The sequence below is a fragment of the Bos javanicus genome, chromosome 4, assembly GCF_032452875.1.
Source record: "Bos javanicus breed banteng chromosome 4, ARS-OSU_banteng_1.0, whole genome shotgun sequence".
NCBI classification, from domain to species: Eukaryota; Metazoa; Chordata; class Mammalia; order Artiodactyla; family Bovidae; genus Bos; species Bos javanicus.
In genome coordinates, this window is record NC_083871.1 from 92670533 (window position 1) to 92687914 (window position 17382).

The 17382-nt window shown below is 44.7% G+C and overlaps 1 protein-coding gene across 1 annotated transcript in view; it reads left to right on the plus strand.

Annotated features, from left to right (window-relative positions):
- The window catches only part of SND1 (staphylococcal nuclease and tudor domain containing 1), a 421336-nt gene that overhangs the window by 219547 nt on the left and 184407 nt on the right, over positions 1–17382 (plus strand). Inside the window, exon 13 of the mRNA XM_061414616.1 lies at positions 5843–5953. Within this exon, the coding sequence (XP_061270600.1) occupies positions 5843–5953 (111 nt within the window). The remainder of the gene's footprint in view (positions 1–5842; positions 5954–17382) is intronic.

Here is a 17382-nt window from a genome sequence, read left to right on the forward strand (position 1 = left end):
GCCTTGTTGGATCATATTCTCACAGTATATAGCCATGGGGTACATTGTACGCTCAGTTTATGAAATTCGACCCATGGGACCTTGAAGTTATTGTAGAAAAATCACGTGGGGGACGCATGCATGTGTGTGCGTGGATGCGCACACATGAGACGGTGCCTCTCCTAGAGCTGACGTGACTGTTATACATGAACTGAGCTGTTGTCTTTCACCCGTTTCCTTTAGCCTTGACTCCATAATAGTGTGAAAGCATTTCTTTATGGGCTTACTGTATTCTGAATATGTGTCCACCTGTTCATTTGCCTCAAGGAAATATTCTGCTTTGTAATCTCCATGGACACCTCAGTGATGGTTTTTAAGTGGAAAATGTTAAGCTCAAATAGCTAGATAGAGATCTGTGAGCCAGAGCCATTGAGAATTATCTGTTACCCTTACTCAGATGGAGAATGAAGTGCGTTTGTATGTGTGTGTGTAATGGTATTATGCCTTATGTGCACTCTTGAATTTACTTATCCATTTACCCTAGCTTCTCTTTTGACAAGTAGCATATACCCTTTAAATTAGCTCTACCGTGTGCTGTGCTTAGTCATTTAGTTGTGTCTGACTCTTTGCAACCCCATGGACTGTAGCCCGCCAGGCTCCCCTGTCCATGGCTGCTGCTGCTGCTGCTGCTAAGTTGCTTCAGTCATGTCCGACTCTGTGTGACCCCATAGACGGCAGCCCACCAGGCTCCCCCGTCCCTGGGATTCTCCAGGCAACCCACTCCCGTGGGTTGCCATTTCCTTCTCCAATGCATGAAAGTGAAAAGTGAAAGTGAAGTCGTTCAGTCGTGTCCGACTCTTAGCGACCCCATGGACTGCAGCCTACCAGGCTCCTCCGCCCATGGGATTTTCCAGGCAAGAGTACTGAGGTGGGGTGCCATTGCCTTCTCCGTCTGTCCATGGCAGTTAGGACCAAATTGTGGAAGTCAAAGAAGGTGTAAGTGAGACGCTGTATGTGTATGCAGAGAAGATTATTCACATAAGTAAAATATTAAGGATAGTGGAAGGCAGGCTTCTCACAGTCAGAAGGGATGTACAGATAAGGAAAGGAAGAGAACTGCATGCGCCCTGAAATGTTGAATGGGGTTGTAGTACCTTTCTGAACTCATGGTGTGCTAAAAAGCTGATGCCAAGATAGGATGAAATAGACAAGAGGTTAATTGGGGAAAACAGAGAAAATGGGAAGGGAGCTGGTGGAGGCTGTGAATGCTTAACCTCTGTGGAAAAGGGAAGGATGGAATGTTGAACTGGAAACATCTAATCTGAGGCTATGGGCAGTTGTGAGAGTTCCAGCGAAGGTGAGGGGCCGTGCTCAAAGCCGCAGCTCCCTGTCAGAGCACACCCAGGTCTCTGAGCAGCGGGCAGGTTGTAGTGTCTCCACTGCACTCAGTCATTGGCTGGAAGCAGCTGGGGGGAAGCATAGCTTTGGCGGAAACAGCAATGGGTTTCAGAGCACAGCAGCTGGGGCTGTCAGTCAGTCATGCTTCCTGCAGTCAGAGATCGGAGAGGCACGTTTTCATGACTGCCACACATGGTTTTCAATGGTTATAGATACAGAAATAAGTGTATGGAGATAAAAATGTAAATGTGGACTATTTGGATAAATGGCTGGTTTCAGAGCTGCAGAAAACAGTGGAAGATGAGCCTGGAACACATTGTGGCCTGAAAGCAAGGAAGAGCTCAAAGGATGACAAGACACAGGAGCCAGCTTGACCCGGCTCCCACTGGCCAAATTGGGAGTAATTTCAGCATCAGAAAAAATAACGATTGTAGTGGATTATATGGCTCTTTAGATAAAATATTTCGTGACCATAAACCTCTACAAATCAATAAATGAATAACTTGGGAGTTTAAAAGCTACATAGTTTTTCAATACCTGTTATAAAGAGGAAGAGAATAACTTCATAGTGAAGAAGCCTGGTAGACACGGCCTGAATCAAATGATCAAAATTACCATTATCAGTAAATTACACATCATTTCAAAGGAGGCCACGGGAACAACGTAGCATCACTTCTGTGACATTCCTGCCAAAGATTCATAACTTGCCGCTGATCACAGGAACATCAGACAATCCAAAATTACTGGCCTGTACTTGTGAGAAGTTTCAGGACTGTGGTAGACTAAGAAAGATTGAACTTCTCCAGACTCAGGAGACAGGATAACAAAATGCAAAACCTGATTCTGCTCTAGATCTGCTTTCCCCTAAATTCTCTATTGAAACAGTTGACAAAATTTGAGTAGGGTTGTAGGTTAGATGGCAATAATGTGTCCACATCGATATCCTGGTTCAAGTCATTGTTTACTATGTGGAAAAATATCCTGATTTGTCAGAAATGCACATTAACGGTTTGGGGGATGATGGTGTAAACGGTCATTTGCTCTCAAATGAATCAGAGATTGGCATGTTCTTTGTTACTGTATGTGCAATTTTCCTGTAAGATTGTTTTAAAATTACTTATCCCCTCCTTCCCCTACTTTTAAGTAATCTAGTTAATTATAGTCAGTTATCTGACCTTCTCTATATCTTATTGCTTCCACTCTTGGATTTGGGGTGTAGAGATTGGGGAAGGCAGGCAAAAGTGTGATCAAGTAATTATTGTGAGTGAAATCTATGTTTTAAGAATCCCATTCTCATATATGGGCACAGCATACCTTTTCCAGATTGGCAGAGTATAGTACCCCATGGTTTCAAAAGTATCTTATAATGAGAAAGTAAATGCTTTTCACAACCTGCTTGCTGTGGAAATGAGTGAGCAGGGAGGATGTCAGGTACATGGAGATCTTTTGAGAAAGCTCAAGAGACCCATGTTGCTTGTGTTTTTCTTAAGAACATCTGATCCTGCATAGTGGAAACAGTTCATTTCCCATATAACCTAAAATTCTCCTTGAGCTTGGAGAAGCATTTCAAGTCCAGCACTTATTCTGTTTCCAGCTGATACAGAGAGAGATGATTTCCTGTTAGACTTTCAAGACTGTTAGGTCCCTTTTTGTATGCTGATTGTGAATTATCCATTCGAGCCAGACATGTGTAATTGGAGTAGAATTACTGATACACTCAAGAAAGCAGAATTTATAAATTTGTCTAAAGCAGCATAATGTCATGGCACATAATTTAATGTTCTCTTTCCTTACTGGGCAACTAATCAGCACACCAGTGTCGAGTTCTGAGCCATCTTTGGCCAGAGGGAAATCTCCTGACCTTTCATTAGTGGCCCAAAGAAATGAATAAGAGAGTCAAGTACATGGATCTCGGCTAATTCCATTTTATTTGTCTCCCTTTCATTCTCTTTAAATACAAGTCTTGGATAATGGGGAGGAGAATGACAAAAGCTGGGAAGGCATGTTGAAAGCTTTTGTTCTTAATTCTATGCTGGGCAAGCTTGGCTAATAAACGCTTAGGATAAGAAATAATGTTCCAGTGCTGTATTTCTCATACTTGGCTACAGAGCAAGAAAGACACAGCCCTTGCCCTCTTCGACCTCATCAGTTTGAGTTGGAAGATGGATGATGAATTAATTGTAATACAGCCTGATTTCACAGGGCAACACATACCAAGATGAAAATGCACGCAGTGTGATTCTCACACACCTGGCTCATGGGCGGGGCCCGTAAGTGATATCTGTCATTGTTTCCTATGTTTTTACCTTCCGTGCCTCAGCACTAACATTGCGGCCATTCTTCAGGAAAAGTCTGTGTTTAGGGAGAAGAAGCTAAGAAAACATGGATTGCACTGAAAGCAGGTCGTGGAGTCTGAGGCCCTAACTGGTTTGCAGATATTTGCTGGTGGGATCCAGAGGGTGAGAAGCCCACAGGAGAGGAAAGGGTTGTGTCCTTGGTTCTGCTGGCCACGCAGGAACTCAGTTCGATACTGTGAATTGATTGGAGCAGCATTAACCAGGATGGATCATTAAACATTTGTACTGTTTTGCTTTGTATTCTCCAGCTTTTCATATAGAAGCTTATTTGTGTGGATTTTTCCCTCGCCTGCTCTGTCATTCCAGCTTTCTGTTCCAGACCCCACATATCGACTGTAAAATGTCAATGCTTTGTTATTCCAAACGCAGTACCAAACACGTCTTTGTTGTTCTGGCATTTCCGATCACTAAGCCCTCACAACCTGTTGCAGCTGGGTGTGTCCCAGCCGTCCCTCTGGCCTCTTGGTGGGCAGAGCCTCTCTCCTGCCCTCTTGGGCCTTGGGTAAGACCCTTAGTTAAATTCTCCCCATCTACAGCTGCTAACTTGGGGCTGCTGGCATTCTCCACCCTGCCAAACCCAGCTCGGTGATGATGACAGCGTTTGCCAGCACGCTTATGCGGTGACTCAGGAGACAGGGTGGCCAGCAAAGCAGCCTCTTTGTGGGAGTGGATTTTGAGAAGTGCTAATTCCGTGGCAGTTTGGAGATATTAATATCATGCTGGCAGTAGAGAAACAGGCAGCAGAGGGGCACATAATGAGAAGAGAATCAGCCACAGCCTCTTTTCCTTCTTTATCTCCCTGCCCATATTCCCCCCTCTTTTTTTCTTTTTTCTTTTAAAGTAAATCCCTGGGCCTCGATGAAGAGAACCCTTAAGTGGCTTGAGCTTGCCCATAGACTGGTTTAGCCCAGCTCATGGCATCCCCAAAGGCTGGGAGTCTGAGAGCACCAGAGTGCTGAGAGTTAACTGCCTTCCCAGCAAAACTAAATCATAGCATATGGTACAGTAGCCTATTCCTTACCATCCCTCCTCCCTAAAGGGCAGCTCACCAGATGGTCTGAGTGGGTCCTTTGGTGTACTTATGACAGACACAAAGAAAGACATAATGCCGCTCTCCCCCAGTGATACCATGCCTCTTGTCTTGCAGTTACTTGCTTCAGGTAACTTTTGAAAATCTGTTTTTGCAGTTTCACTTTTACCCATCGAAGTTCCCTTTCCGGGTTGAGGAGAAACTAGGCTAACACGCTTCATTAGCTGGCCGAGCATCACTTCCAGTGTACTCCTCTGAGTAGATGAAAGTCGCTCACAGTGGCCCCGCTGTCTTATTCTAGTGAAGAGAACGTGCAGCACGTTGAAGTTTGTTTGTTTGTTTTTTAAGCAGGATTCTAATCTGAATATTCTGTGGTCCTAAAAGGACTGTTGGGAGTATTGCTTCAAAACTGGTCATCTGACATTTTCTACTTTTTCACTTTGTTCCCTAGCTCATGCCGTTTTTAATGAAGATGTTTCATCCTACCCCAACACCACCCCTCTGCCACCCCACAATTCCTTCTTGACCTCACCTCACCCAGGCCCCCTTGGAGTCAGCCGAGAGTCAGTGTCCGGAGTTCTAATGAGAAAAGACACACTCTTGAGTGTTCCATGAAACCAGCGTTTCTAAGTTTGCCAAACTGGAGCACAGTAGTTTCTAGTTGCAGTATAGGCTAGAAAAAAAGGAGATTTGGGGAAATTTAGGTCATGCTTTTATGTGCTTTGTTTTTTATCTGTGTGCCTGGTATTTTAGAGCAGACTTTTCTTGAGGGTAGTGACTTGTTTATACCATTCTGTAAATAGCCCTGCCTAATGTGGGCTTTTTACAGATATTTTCTGCCAGGTTTTATGTACAGATTGATATAGCATCTGACTGTACTAACCAGAAAAAATGCTGAGCCAGGGGACTTGGTTATTCCCCCTTTTTGTTTGGATTTCTAGCTTAGCAACTCATTGGTCTTGAACTCCTTCCCTCTGCCAGGATGCCTTAAGACCCCCAGGTGCTAACTGTTGTTATTGCTGTTGACTGAGCCCCATATGCACCTCGAGTGCTCACTGACCTATCTTTTCTGTTGCAGAAACATAGCCGAGGCCCTTGTCAGCAAAGGTCTAGCCACGGTGATCAGATACCGGCAGGATGACGATCAGCGATCCTCTCACTATGATGAACTGCTCGCTGCCGAGGCCAGGTGAGATGCCTAATTATTAAAGTGAATGCCTTGGGTCCCCCAGCCCCACTTTATTCTTTCCCACTTCCCTGCCTGCCCCTGAGCAGAATGTGATGGAAAGCAACGTGCTGAGAAAGCCCATATTCTTTTATGATTCTAGCTTTTCCTCATCAAGATAAAAGGGGCCTCACTCACTTCATACTTGCAATCTAACCCAGGTTAAGCACGCTGGGGCCTCTATATTTTTAAATTTGCAAAATTTAGGCATATATTAGACATAATCTTCCCAGAAGATGTTGTAAAATGAACAGATGAGTAAATACTATGTGGAATATTTTTATCTCCACCATCCTTTCCTTTCCAGGAACAAACAGCCCTGTAGTTTGCTTACTACACAGGACGTTTGCCTCGGGTTCATCCCTCCAGGGGCCCCTGCTCCCAGCCCCTCCCACTTACCACCTCTAGACCTTTCATCATGTACAAAGGAAATGAAAACATTTATTAGGGAATGAGTTTGGGTGTCACACTTCTGACAGCTGGCAGGAGAGCGTTTGTGAGAAGCCCCGTGACATTTTCCTTTGTCCTTCATCCCTGTGGCTGGTTGCCCCAAGGACATGCATACTGCTCAGCAGTATTTCTTAGTAGGGACCTTTCTCAGGGCTCTTTCTCATGGGGCCTTTCTGTCACTAGACGGGACTGGAAGCAGAATAATTCCTCTAGCCTTCCCAGGAAACAGCAAGAGCTCAGTGATCATTGCTGGATCCCTGTTCTGATCCAGAGCTCAGCAGACTGCTGCACTCTACCAAGATATACCCATTGTTTCAGAGCGGCTTCAGATACTTGTCTCATGCAGACACTTTCCTGTGACCTAGGAGTTTGTCTAGAAGTTTGTTAGTTGCCAGCCTGTGCTCCACGGCTCATGGAGGAATGAGTTTGAGCCCGTGTTATCTGTACCTCAGATTTCATCCCTGACATCACTTCTCTTGTTCTTTGGCCCAGAACACTGACCTGATAGGAGACATTTGCCTCTTAACACCGTGTCACATCCTGATGGATAGGGCATCTGTAGGATGTCACACGACGTCAGCTAAGAGAGCAGCCTGTCGCCTTGCTATGGCTTTTTGGATTCTTTTCTTGTGGGATTTTTCCCTGGAGGACCTGCCTAAGACTTCATTCTTAAGCACAAAGTTCAGTGTCTTTGGTTGTTGAATGCCTAGTGTAAAATAATACGACATGGACTTCTCTGGTGGTCTAGTAGCTATGACTCTCTGCTCCAATGCAGGGGGCCCAGGTTCAATCCCTGGTCAGGGGAACTAGATCACACATGCTATAACTAAGACCCAGCGCAACCAAATAAACGCATTAAAATATTAAAAAATAATAATACAATGTGTAGCCCATAATTGATGTTTCTCTTTAATCCTCCCTCACGTCTTATGCTTCTCTCCCTGCCTATATTATCATTAAGCCAATGGGTTGAAAGGACTCATAGCAGGAAATGCAGCTCCACGTTTCAAGTACTTTTGATATCTCGCTATTCTAGGAAATGGGCAATGATGAGACTGTTCTTTATGTGGGGGTGGGTTCTTGGTGGGCACGCTCAGTTGGTCTGATGGTATCCAAAGAAGCAGTCTTGCCTCGCCAGCATAGCGGGAGCCCTTAGCCATTCCATGGGATCTTGAGTCCCATTTTCCGCTCTGCCTTCTCTCCGCCACTAGTGAATGTTTAACTCTGACAGGCAGGTAAGCATGAAAATAATTTGCCTAGCTGCTCCGGAAAGTGAGGCCACAGCAAGCTCTTATTATGCTGTCGGAAGTAGCTGTGTTGTGCTCTAATGTTTAATGAGTATGCAGAGTTGGTGAAATTTTTTAGGTTTTAAGAAGAAAACAGTCCGGTTCTCATTTTAAGCTGATGGAATGTAACAAGATGCTTGCCTGTTAAAGCAATGAGCTGCCTAGAGATAATTGTGTTGAGCCACCGATTTCAGACAGATGATGAAAAAACCAGCTTTGGGGCCACGGCCCTATGGCAGGTTGACTAAACAGAGAGCAATGAAGCGATTCCCCTGGCCAGTGAGGCACCGCCACGAGGCAGTACATACCTCACAACGCGTTAGAAGTGGCCTGTGTGACCTGCGAGTGAGTCCTTTTCAGGAGCAGTGCTGTCCACGAGCCCCAGGAAGGTGGCCCCATGCCATCTTCTAGATGCCAGTCCCAGTGAGAAAGACAGGAACACCTGCCAGATAGGAATGGTGGCCTTATAGCCATTGAAGACTATTTTCAGTGCAGAATGCAAACCACCCCCATCCACCCATCCCACTTTTGGAAAAATGCTAGTCGACCTTACTGCAACAGCACCTCTCTTCTGAACGCTACTTTATCTTAAGTCGCCCTCATTCGCACTCTGGCCCCAGGAGACATTCCCTGTGTCACCTCAGCACTTCTGTGCTCATGTCACGTTACAACATGTCAGAGCACTTTGTGCTTGCTGCCTCTGCCCCTTACCCTGCCCGTCTCACGAATGTGATCTGAGTTCACATTCTGAGTTCACTTATCTATCTAGTTCCCCTGGATAGAGAAGCTGTATTTTTTTTCCCCAATTGAACTTGGCCTTGTAATTTTAGGTCCCTGTCCATGTGGTTCCTCCACCTCCCAGCTGAGTGTCCTCTGCAGATCTCATTAGCAAGTTGTTTACTCCTTTCCTTGGCCCTGAGTAGAACCCCTAAACAAGAATGGCTTTGCTCTTGACCCCCAGTCTTTCACCGCCTGGACTGTCACTTAACTGTCTTTTGTTTATCATCCTGCCACCACTTTTTAATCTTCAGTGATTGTGTACTGAACCACGCCAATTTAAATTAATTTCCCAAGTTAAATTTCTGGAGGTACTGTATCTAATGCTTTAGCAAAGCCGAATAAATAACATCTGCTTTGTTCAGGGCAAGTCACTCATCTTGGAACTCTTTGAGTGAATAACAAGTGGGTGAAGGCAACGTGGCAAGGCCAGCAGTCATCTTGAGTCACCCGAGGATGGTGATTCCGAGAGACTTCTCTGTTCCTGAGCCCCAGATCCCCGTTTTCCTCTCTGGCTGTCACTAGTGGTCTTGGTGCCCAGTTCTCTTCCATTGACTTGGCTTCCCAGAGCGCTGCTCAGCTATTAATCCTTTTAGAGAAACGTTGTAAGCTTTGGGGAAAGGGCAGCCTGTTAACTTGGCTGACTCTTTGGGTCAGCACAGCTGCCTGCACAGGAGCTGATGAGCCCTGCCAGCCCTGCTTCCTCTGTGAGGGGCTATGATCTGCCGACCTTTCTCAGATCATCTGATGGAAGCTCAGGGAATGACGCATCAGGCCCACGTCGGTAGAGCGGGTGAGACAGAAGAGGAAGAAGAATGGCAATTTGCAGCTCCCTGTGCTTTCAAGCACATCCACCTGCCCGCCAGAAACGAGCTCACAGTACCCTCCGCAGCTCTGTTCTGTGTGTGCCTGACCCTTTGCGGCGCCTTCATTCGAATGGCACTTTGCTTTTGGGAAACCCTCAATACACCTCAAACACAGGGCGCATCTTGAGAAAGCCACATCTTTTTTTGTTTAAAGGACAAATGAACCCCTAATTCCCGGCAGGCGGCCTTCCTTTCTAGTTCAGTTGTCTATCATCAGCTGCCTCTTCCCTCCTTACCTTGTGTCCTGGCAAGATAAGGGTTTGGCACTTCTGTGTGTATTTTGGGGCATCGCTTCTCTCATGGGCTCCATTAAAAGGCCCTTGGTTGTGTCCCAGCCTTGAGAGCTCCAGTGTGTGTCCTCGACATTTTTAGTAAAAAGAACTTGGGTACAGCTGACCCACACTTTCTGATGACTCTCCTGAACTCGGTACTCTGTTAGGGACATCACGTGGTCTCCTTTGGTAAGTGTGTCGCTCCTTTCTGCATCATTCTAATTTTTCATTCCCATACTGACTTCCCAACGCTTCTCGTTCTTGTCTGACTTCAGTATTTCTTGGCCAGTGGGCTGGCTGCTTTGTCTATTTTGACCAAGTATTCTAAGCTGAAGGCAGGGCTCTGACTCCTACTGGGAGTCACGTACCCTTCCTAGGTATTTCCAAGATACTGGGTCACTCATTATAGGAACGCTTCTTTTTTTAAGGTATTACACAGTCTCTCAAATTCTATGTGTTTGATATAACATCTGTTGTTTGATTTAAACAGTACAGATAGTGAGTTCCCTTAGCGTTCTACAGGCCTTCCTGGTGGACTTTTGTCAAACTTATTGTGGACACTAAAGATAAGCTGGTAATGCGTGGAGTCAAAGCCTGGCTGTGTGTCCTGTTTTCCTTGGACATCCCAACCTGTAGGATATCATCTGTCTGCATTCTCCTAAAGCTACTTTGTATTAAAATGTAATATTTGAAGGTTTCCTGGAAACTTACTCTGTGGTTCATTGCAGGACAACACAGAAGTTGTTCAGAAGTTGGGGCTTTATTCCTTTAAGGCACCTTTTAATTCTAAGATTTTGTGATTTCAAGATAGGCTGTATATATTCAGAAAAGAAATTGATGCCCCAACTTGACAGTGGGAAAGCAATTGTGTTGAACAACCTAGTGTCTGAGCAGATTTAAATGAATTTAGATTCATTCTGGACGTACATAATGAGGTTAGGGTTATCTCGGGAGAAGAGAAAAGGGCAGGCTCTTATCTTTGCCTGTTCTCTTCCTTGCCAGCACACTGCAGATTAAGGAAACTGGGGGCCTGTCCTCCCTCTTGGTGAGGCAAGCATGAGCCTGCCCTGTCTCAGAGCTGTGTGGACTCCTTGTCCTCCCCAGCCCTGCAGGGAGTCCTGTTTCTGATTGCAACTTTGCTTTTCTTTAAAAACAAAAACAACTAGTGTTCCTGCCTTGCCAACTTTGGCATCTCTGGTCTCTCAGCCCTATAAATACCAGTCAGGGGAGGACAGAGGATGAGATGGCATCATCAACTCAATGCCCATTAGTTTGAGCAAACTCCGAGAGATAGTGAAGGACATGGAAGCCTGGTAGGCTGCAGTCCATGGGGTCCCAAAGAGTCAGACACATCTTAGCGACTGGACAGTAACAACATTAAAATCCTATCAACTCTCTCTTGCTTTTACCCTCCCTATTGTGGAGTTCTCTCAGCTTGAACCTCCAGGAAATCTGTGTTGGCATTTCCATCACAGACTTTGATTAGAAGGCTATAAACTTAACTCTTTCCTAGGCCAACACCTGTAGTCATTAGAAACTGTTTCAGGTAAAGATCTCTCTTGGTGATACAGTTACTGAGTCTGCAGTGGGCTTACTGACTTCCAGGTAGCAGTGCTCTTGTGGCAGTGAATTGTAAATGTATTTTTATTTTGCATGTCTGTTGAAGTACTCTCAATACCACTGGGAGAGAAATGTGCTTGAGCTCCCACTCCTGATTCAGCCAGAGCAGCTCCAGTTTTTTCCCCTTGATTTATAGAGGGATTTTCCCACAAAATTTTAATAGGTGGAGGAAAAAAACGCCTTGTGCTTAGACAAACACAAAACGTTTTGATAAGGTATTTCCTGTCTGTGCCTTCAATTTAACTGGCATTTTCAATGCTGGTTATGAATGAAATGTGAAGAATCACTCACCAGTGCTTTTTTTTGCTTTCTATTGCTTTAATTGGAAGAGGTCAGCATTGCTGGCTTGACACAGTTTTGACTTGGTATGAAGCAGATTTCATCTTCCTACCAATCCAGTGAGAAAACTGGTGTTGAGGTTGAATCTGTTTTTTGAAAATTTGAAACTAATATATCCTATCACAGTATACAGACTGCATGAGTTAACCAGTTCTCCAAACAAAATAAATTATTCCTCTAGTGGGTACAGTTGTTCAGGCTGGTTTTCTCTCGCACATGATGGCTTGGATCCATTCCTTTTCTTTGCCATTTTCTTTAGTGTATCCTGGGCCCTAGGCACTGGGGATAATGGTAGTGAAGAAAAAAGATACCAGACTGAAGCCTTACAAAGCATGCAGTCTCGGAGGCACACACGTTGAATAATTGAATAGGACCTCTGGGTGTTGCTATTTTTCCTTTTCTCATTTTCTTACCTGTTTTCTTAGCCCCTCCTCTTTTTCTCTCTGCATCATTAACACTGCCCTCCTTACATCTTTTTTATTCTTTTTCTCATTTCTATTAAATTTTCCCATGAGGACACCTCCCTGAAACTCTTCTCTTCCATCCAGCCTCTGTTCTGCTCAGTCGTTTAATGGTACAGCTTTTAATAAACCAAGATTTCACACTTTCAATCTAATGACCTAACCAATTGAACATTCTCTTTGGATAAAACTAGATCCTACCAAATACTGCTGAAAACCACAGCTTTGATTTGAAGTTTTTCTGTTCCTTTCCTGTAGCACCAGAGTGCAGGTGGGTTTTTGTAGCCCAGAGTCATAGAAAGCTGGAGTTGGGTAAATTGTGTGCTGCCCTCTTCACCTGGCTGTGTTACAGGATGCTGGTACAGATGGACACCAGCTCGAGAAGGAGATTGGTCTTTCTCTTTAGTAACTGCTTCTTTTTCTCCCGTAACCCCAAACGTGCACACCCCACCAGATTTGGGGCTTGCCTGTAGGCGGCACAGCCAGAGGTCGCTGATGAGATTCAGCACACATCAGTGTTGGGGTTTCACCGTGGGGGAGTCAGGCACATCAGCTCCTGCACGTGGATGTGGTAACAGGAAAGTGCATTACAAGAGCGGGTGTGGGGAAGTGATTTGACGATACAGCTGAATGTGGGGAAATTTAGCTTTTCCCTTTCTTCAGAAGAGATGATGCACTCAACATCCAAATAGCAGTAATCAATCTGCATTTAAGGCAGCACAAATGGCCACTTCTGGAGAGCTGTATAATATCTCCATTTCCAAATAATTTTCTCTTTCAGGATATTAAGAGGATCTGTTCACTCTTCATCCTATCTCGCCTCCCAACTCCCAGTTCCAACCTATACGACTCAAGCTCTGACATTCGTCTCAATGATTAGTGTAGGGGTTTGGGTTAAAGTCAGAACCCGCAAGCTTTAGCTCCTCTGTGTACACAAGGTATGGGCAGTCAAGTCATGAACTCATAGGAAGAAGTCCTCGTTGCCCAGTCTTTTCTGTAATTGTTAATGTGCACTGGTTGTATTCTTGCAGAGGAAGTTGTTCTTGACTAACATCTGTAATTAATTGGGTGTTCACTGCCCCTTCCCACCCAGCTGTGACCATTTATCTGCCCACAGCACCTCATCTGTTCTCCACCATCTCATTGTTCTTTTGGCTAAAAGGCTCTTGCTCCTCTCAGTCCCTAAATATTTGAGGTTTCAAAATAGTTCCAACATATTTCAAAATACATTTGAAGATTATCATACTGTGAATATAATTTTAATCCCAAATAAATAAGTTGTAGCAATAAAGTGTTAACATTTGATCCTTGCCATTTTTGAATGTCTCCTAATTTGATTCCCTAAGCCACTGGTTCTCACAGTCTGGTCCTCAGACCGGCAACATCATTTTCACCTGGGAGCTTGTTAGAACTGTGAATTCTCAGGTCTTGCCCACATCTTCCCGCCCTAAACCTATGGAAACAGAAACTGGAATTCAGCCCCAGCCATCTCTTTTCACACATCCTTCAGGAAATTCTAACACACACTAAAATTTGAGAACCACTGCCCTAAACAATTCTTAACTACTTTTTTTTTTTTTTTAAGAAAAAAATCAAAATTGTGTCCTTTTTGTGGCACATTAATGATTTAGTAGTTGAAATTGTAACCATTAAGTAAAGGTAAAGAGACTGAGCCGTGGACAGGATCAGCTTTGGATCTCTCTGCACTCCTGCCCTGGTGGTGCTTCCCCGGCAGCCATACTTATTTCTCAGCAAGCCCGTTGACTAGCTCTGTATTCCCTTTAACTCCTCTTTCCCCTTCCTCATGCCTTGCATTTGTGACTCTTTAACCAGATTCCTTCTGAGTAGCTTCTTGGCTAATTTAATATGAAATCATCTTGAGAGTTGCTGTTCTCACGTGATTTGCCTCCTCTGTGGTATCAGGGGGCAGAGTGGTTGGGGAGCGAGTCTCTATTACAGACGTCAGTCTCCTGCTTTGGCTCTAATCCTTGGAAATCTCTCCAGAGGACTGGAGTTCAAATAATTAATCACTGATACATCAATGCCCAGAATTTTATAGCAGCTTGTGAGAGAGAAATCTCCTTCAGAGCTTTCTTTGTTTTGTAGATCTCTTTGCATCTAAGTTTCCTGTAAATTCCCTCACATGAGTGTGATCTTCTACGCTGCCCCCCAACTCCCCTCTTCCAACTCTGGGCCCAGAAGTTGAGTAGGCTTACTTCCCATGCCTCTTGCTTCTGTGTCAAGTTCAGAGAGCCAAATCTGTAGCGGATGGCAGTGAATCTTTTCCAGCAGGTCCCTGTAAATGTACTCACATTGGAAAAACCATTTTCCCAGCAGTAAGTCTGTTGTGTCTTTTGACTGAGTAAAAGGCATTAAATTTTTCTCTGATGTGTTGTTTTTACAGTAACAAATAGCAGGTGCATTGGAGGAGAAAACAAAAACACATGGTCTGGTGGGGATGTGGGTGAGCGAGTAAATAATTGTGAACGTCGTGATAAGCATGGAGATCCCAGTGGGCATATGGGATACGTGAGAACAAGCACCTAAATCGAAGGGATTATCCACAGATAGAGTCCACGAGCCAAGGCATGCTCTGTCCGGGTTGCCTGGGGAAAGGAGGTGAAAAACAGGAATGGCGCTTCACTGACCCATGACATAGCCGTCCAGGTTGTATGAATTTATTCTAAGAAATAATTAGTAAGATGCCTGACAGTGTAAGACCTATTCCTTTGGCGTAATTTACAGGGCTGGAAGTATTACACTGGAATAGTACAGTCACAGAGATACCCAGCAATAGACAATGTGCATCCGTTACAGGTTTATGTGCAATGATTAGAAAATGATGTAATAAAACTAACAACACAAGGAAGTGTTCATTTAGTTAACTATTTGTGAGGGAAAAAAACAATTGCTAAACTTTGCCCACAATTTTCTTTAAGTGGGCAGGTATGGTAAAGAACCTGCCTGCCAGTGCAGGAGACGCAAGAGACACAGGTTCGATCCCTGGGTGGGGAAGATCCCCTGGAGAAGAGAATGGCAGCCCAGTCCAGTATTCTTGCTGGAAAATTACATGGACAGGGGAGCCTGGTGGCCTACAGTCCGTGGAGTCACAAAGAGTCGGACACAACTGAGCAACAGCACGCACACACACGTATGTGTATCAACACTTAAAAATTACGTTAATGGTGCTTTTATCTTGAAATTGAATTATGGATTGTTCTTTCTTGTACTTTTTCTGGCCCTGTATTGCCTCTGTAATAAAGACATGAAAAAATTATAAAAACCAGTGTCATTGAGACAGCTTTCAGTTGCCATTGCCTCTAATCTTCCCTTTCTGCAGCTTGTCCCCTCAAGAAGACTCGAGACTGACACGGACCATTTCTGCTGGGCACTACTAATCCTGTGGCCCTAACCTGGGACAGCATCGTCTGCTCATGTTTTCATGAATCTAATATTGCGCTGCCTGGTGGTTCTCTTCCACAGAGCTCAGTTTTCCCCTCTTAACCTGAGCACAGCAGATCACTTGTCACACCCGGCACAACAGAAATACATCTTCATTTCTTTTTATATTAGTTTTAGATGAGGTTGCCCAGAGTTCCTTGTTATTTGCTCTACTGCCTCATAAGTCCTCCCACCTCCCCTTGACCGTAGGACTCAATTTCCTCCTTTCCCAACTATGTACGCTCCATCTTTTCTGTCTTATCAGTGATTCTGATTTCGTTTGCAACGCAGCTGCATCATCTTAGCTCACCCACCCCCCCATTGTGCACCTGTGCCCGCTCCACATCTCATTTTCTGAGTGTCAGGACCTGGTTACCTCCTCCAGGTGCCAAGGAACCAGTAAAAAAAAGCTGAAGAAAGTGTTGCTTGCTGCTGTGTTTCACTGCTGTTTGTTTCAGTTGAAACTCTGTATTCATCAATGTGAGCTAAAAATACGTTGCAAGATTCTTTAGAAGTTTGGCAAGTTAACTGGCTCTTTGTTCTGTTTTTCCTCCTTTTCTGTTTGAATTCTTTCCCTTTCTCCATAGTTACATACTCTGTACTACCCAGTAGGTGCTTCTGACGGTCCTGCCACTTGGTCCTGTTTTATTGTTCGTGTTAGCTGGGGCTTTGCTCCCATCACTGCCTTTCAGGTGGCCAACCACCTCCTCTATCTCTCGGGGACCTAAGGAGGGGAATGCGAGGCTTCTGATCTTGATGCCCTTGTGCTTCCGCTCAGAGGCCAGGCTTTCAACTCTTCTGCCTTGCCCCACTCCAAGTAGTGAAACCAAGATGCCTGCAACCTGGAGCATGTATCTTACCACAAATCTGCACCTCCAGGAAAGCCAACAAGCTCACTCTTCTGTGCTCTATGCCCACTTTGGCATTATCCAGTCTCCAGTCTGAAATATCTTCACACTCTGTGTTAGTCAGTGGACATTGGTTCAGCTTTACCAGGCGCACGATAATTTATCTAGGTGACCCTGAGTTTAAGACTATGTGAATATAGCTCTGTATTAAATACTGTAGCAAATATTAAGGCTAGAATTCAAGTCCTCAAAGGGCCCATAGTCTACTATAGAACTAAAGTGAATGCATGATGCAGTTCAAAAATACTGCATTGCAGTTTGTAACTGGATGCTCAACTGAGTGTTGCACAGACATGTACCCATTCACATATATAATTCTACTGCTTCAGAGTAGTTTGTAGATACTTCCACTATTCAAACAGACTCCCACCTAGGGCCCCGATTTAGCAGTTTGTATGTGACAGCTGTTTTATGATTGGGATGAGGTGGTGGCTTTTTTTTCTCTAGTGTGGATCTATGAATGATTTGCACGTAAGGGTCTGGAGAAAATGGACCCCACTGGATTAGAAGGAGTAGGGAAGACAAACGGGCCCATGAAAGCCAGGTTACACTTTCCCCTTGATGGCACAGGCTGGGGGTCTCTGTTATGGGTATAAGGAGGGGAACAAAGTGATGAACTGATTTTGTGAAGAAGTCATGGAGCGGTGGTGTGCGCTCTCAAAGGAGCCTGAGTGGATTTAGTTAAAATAGTCCTGATGTTATCTTGGAATAAATTGATGTGGGCCTGGCCCAAGAGGGTTACAGCAGAGCCAAGTGAGCACAATTAGGAAGGAAGAAAGGCTTGGCTGTAGGCAAGGACTCAGAGCAGAGTTAAGGGATAGCTTGGTTTCCTGGTTAACAAGGCAGTGTTGTTAAAGGGGAGTTGCCAGTCAGGGCCTCCTGATCTTGCTGCGTCATTTCCCTCTGCCTCTGTTGTCTGCTTTTCATCACTTTGTTTCCTTTAGATCCCTTTTATGTATAAAAGTGGTTCTTT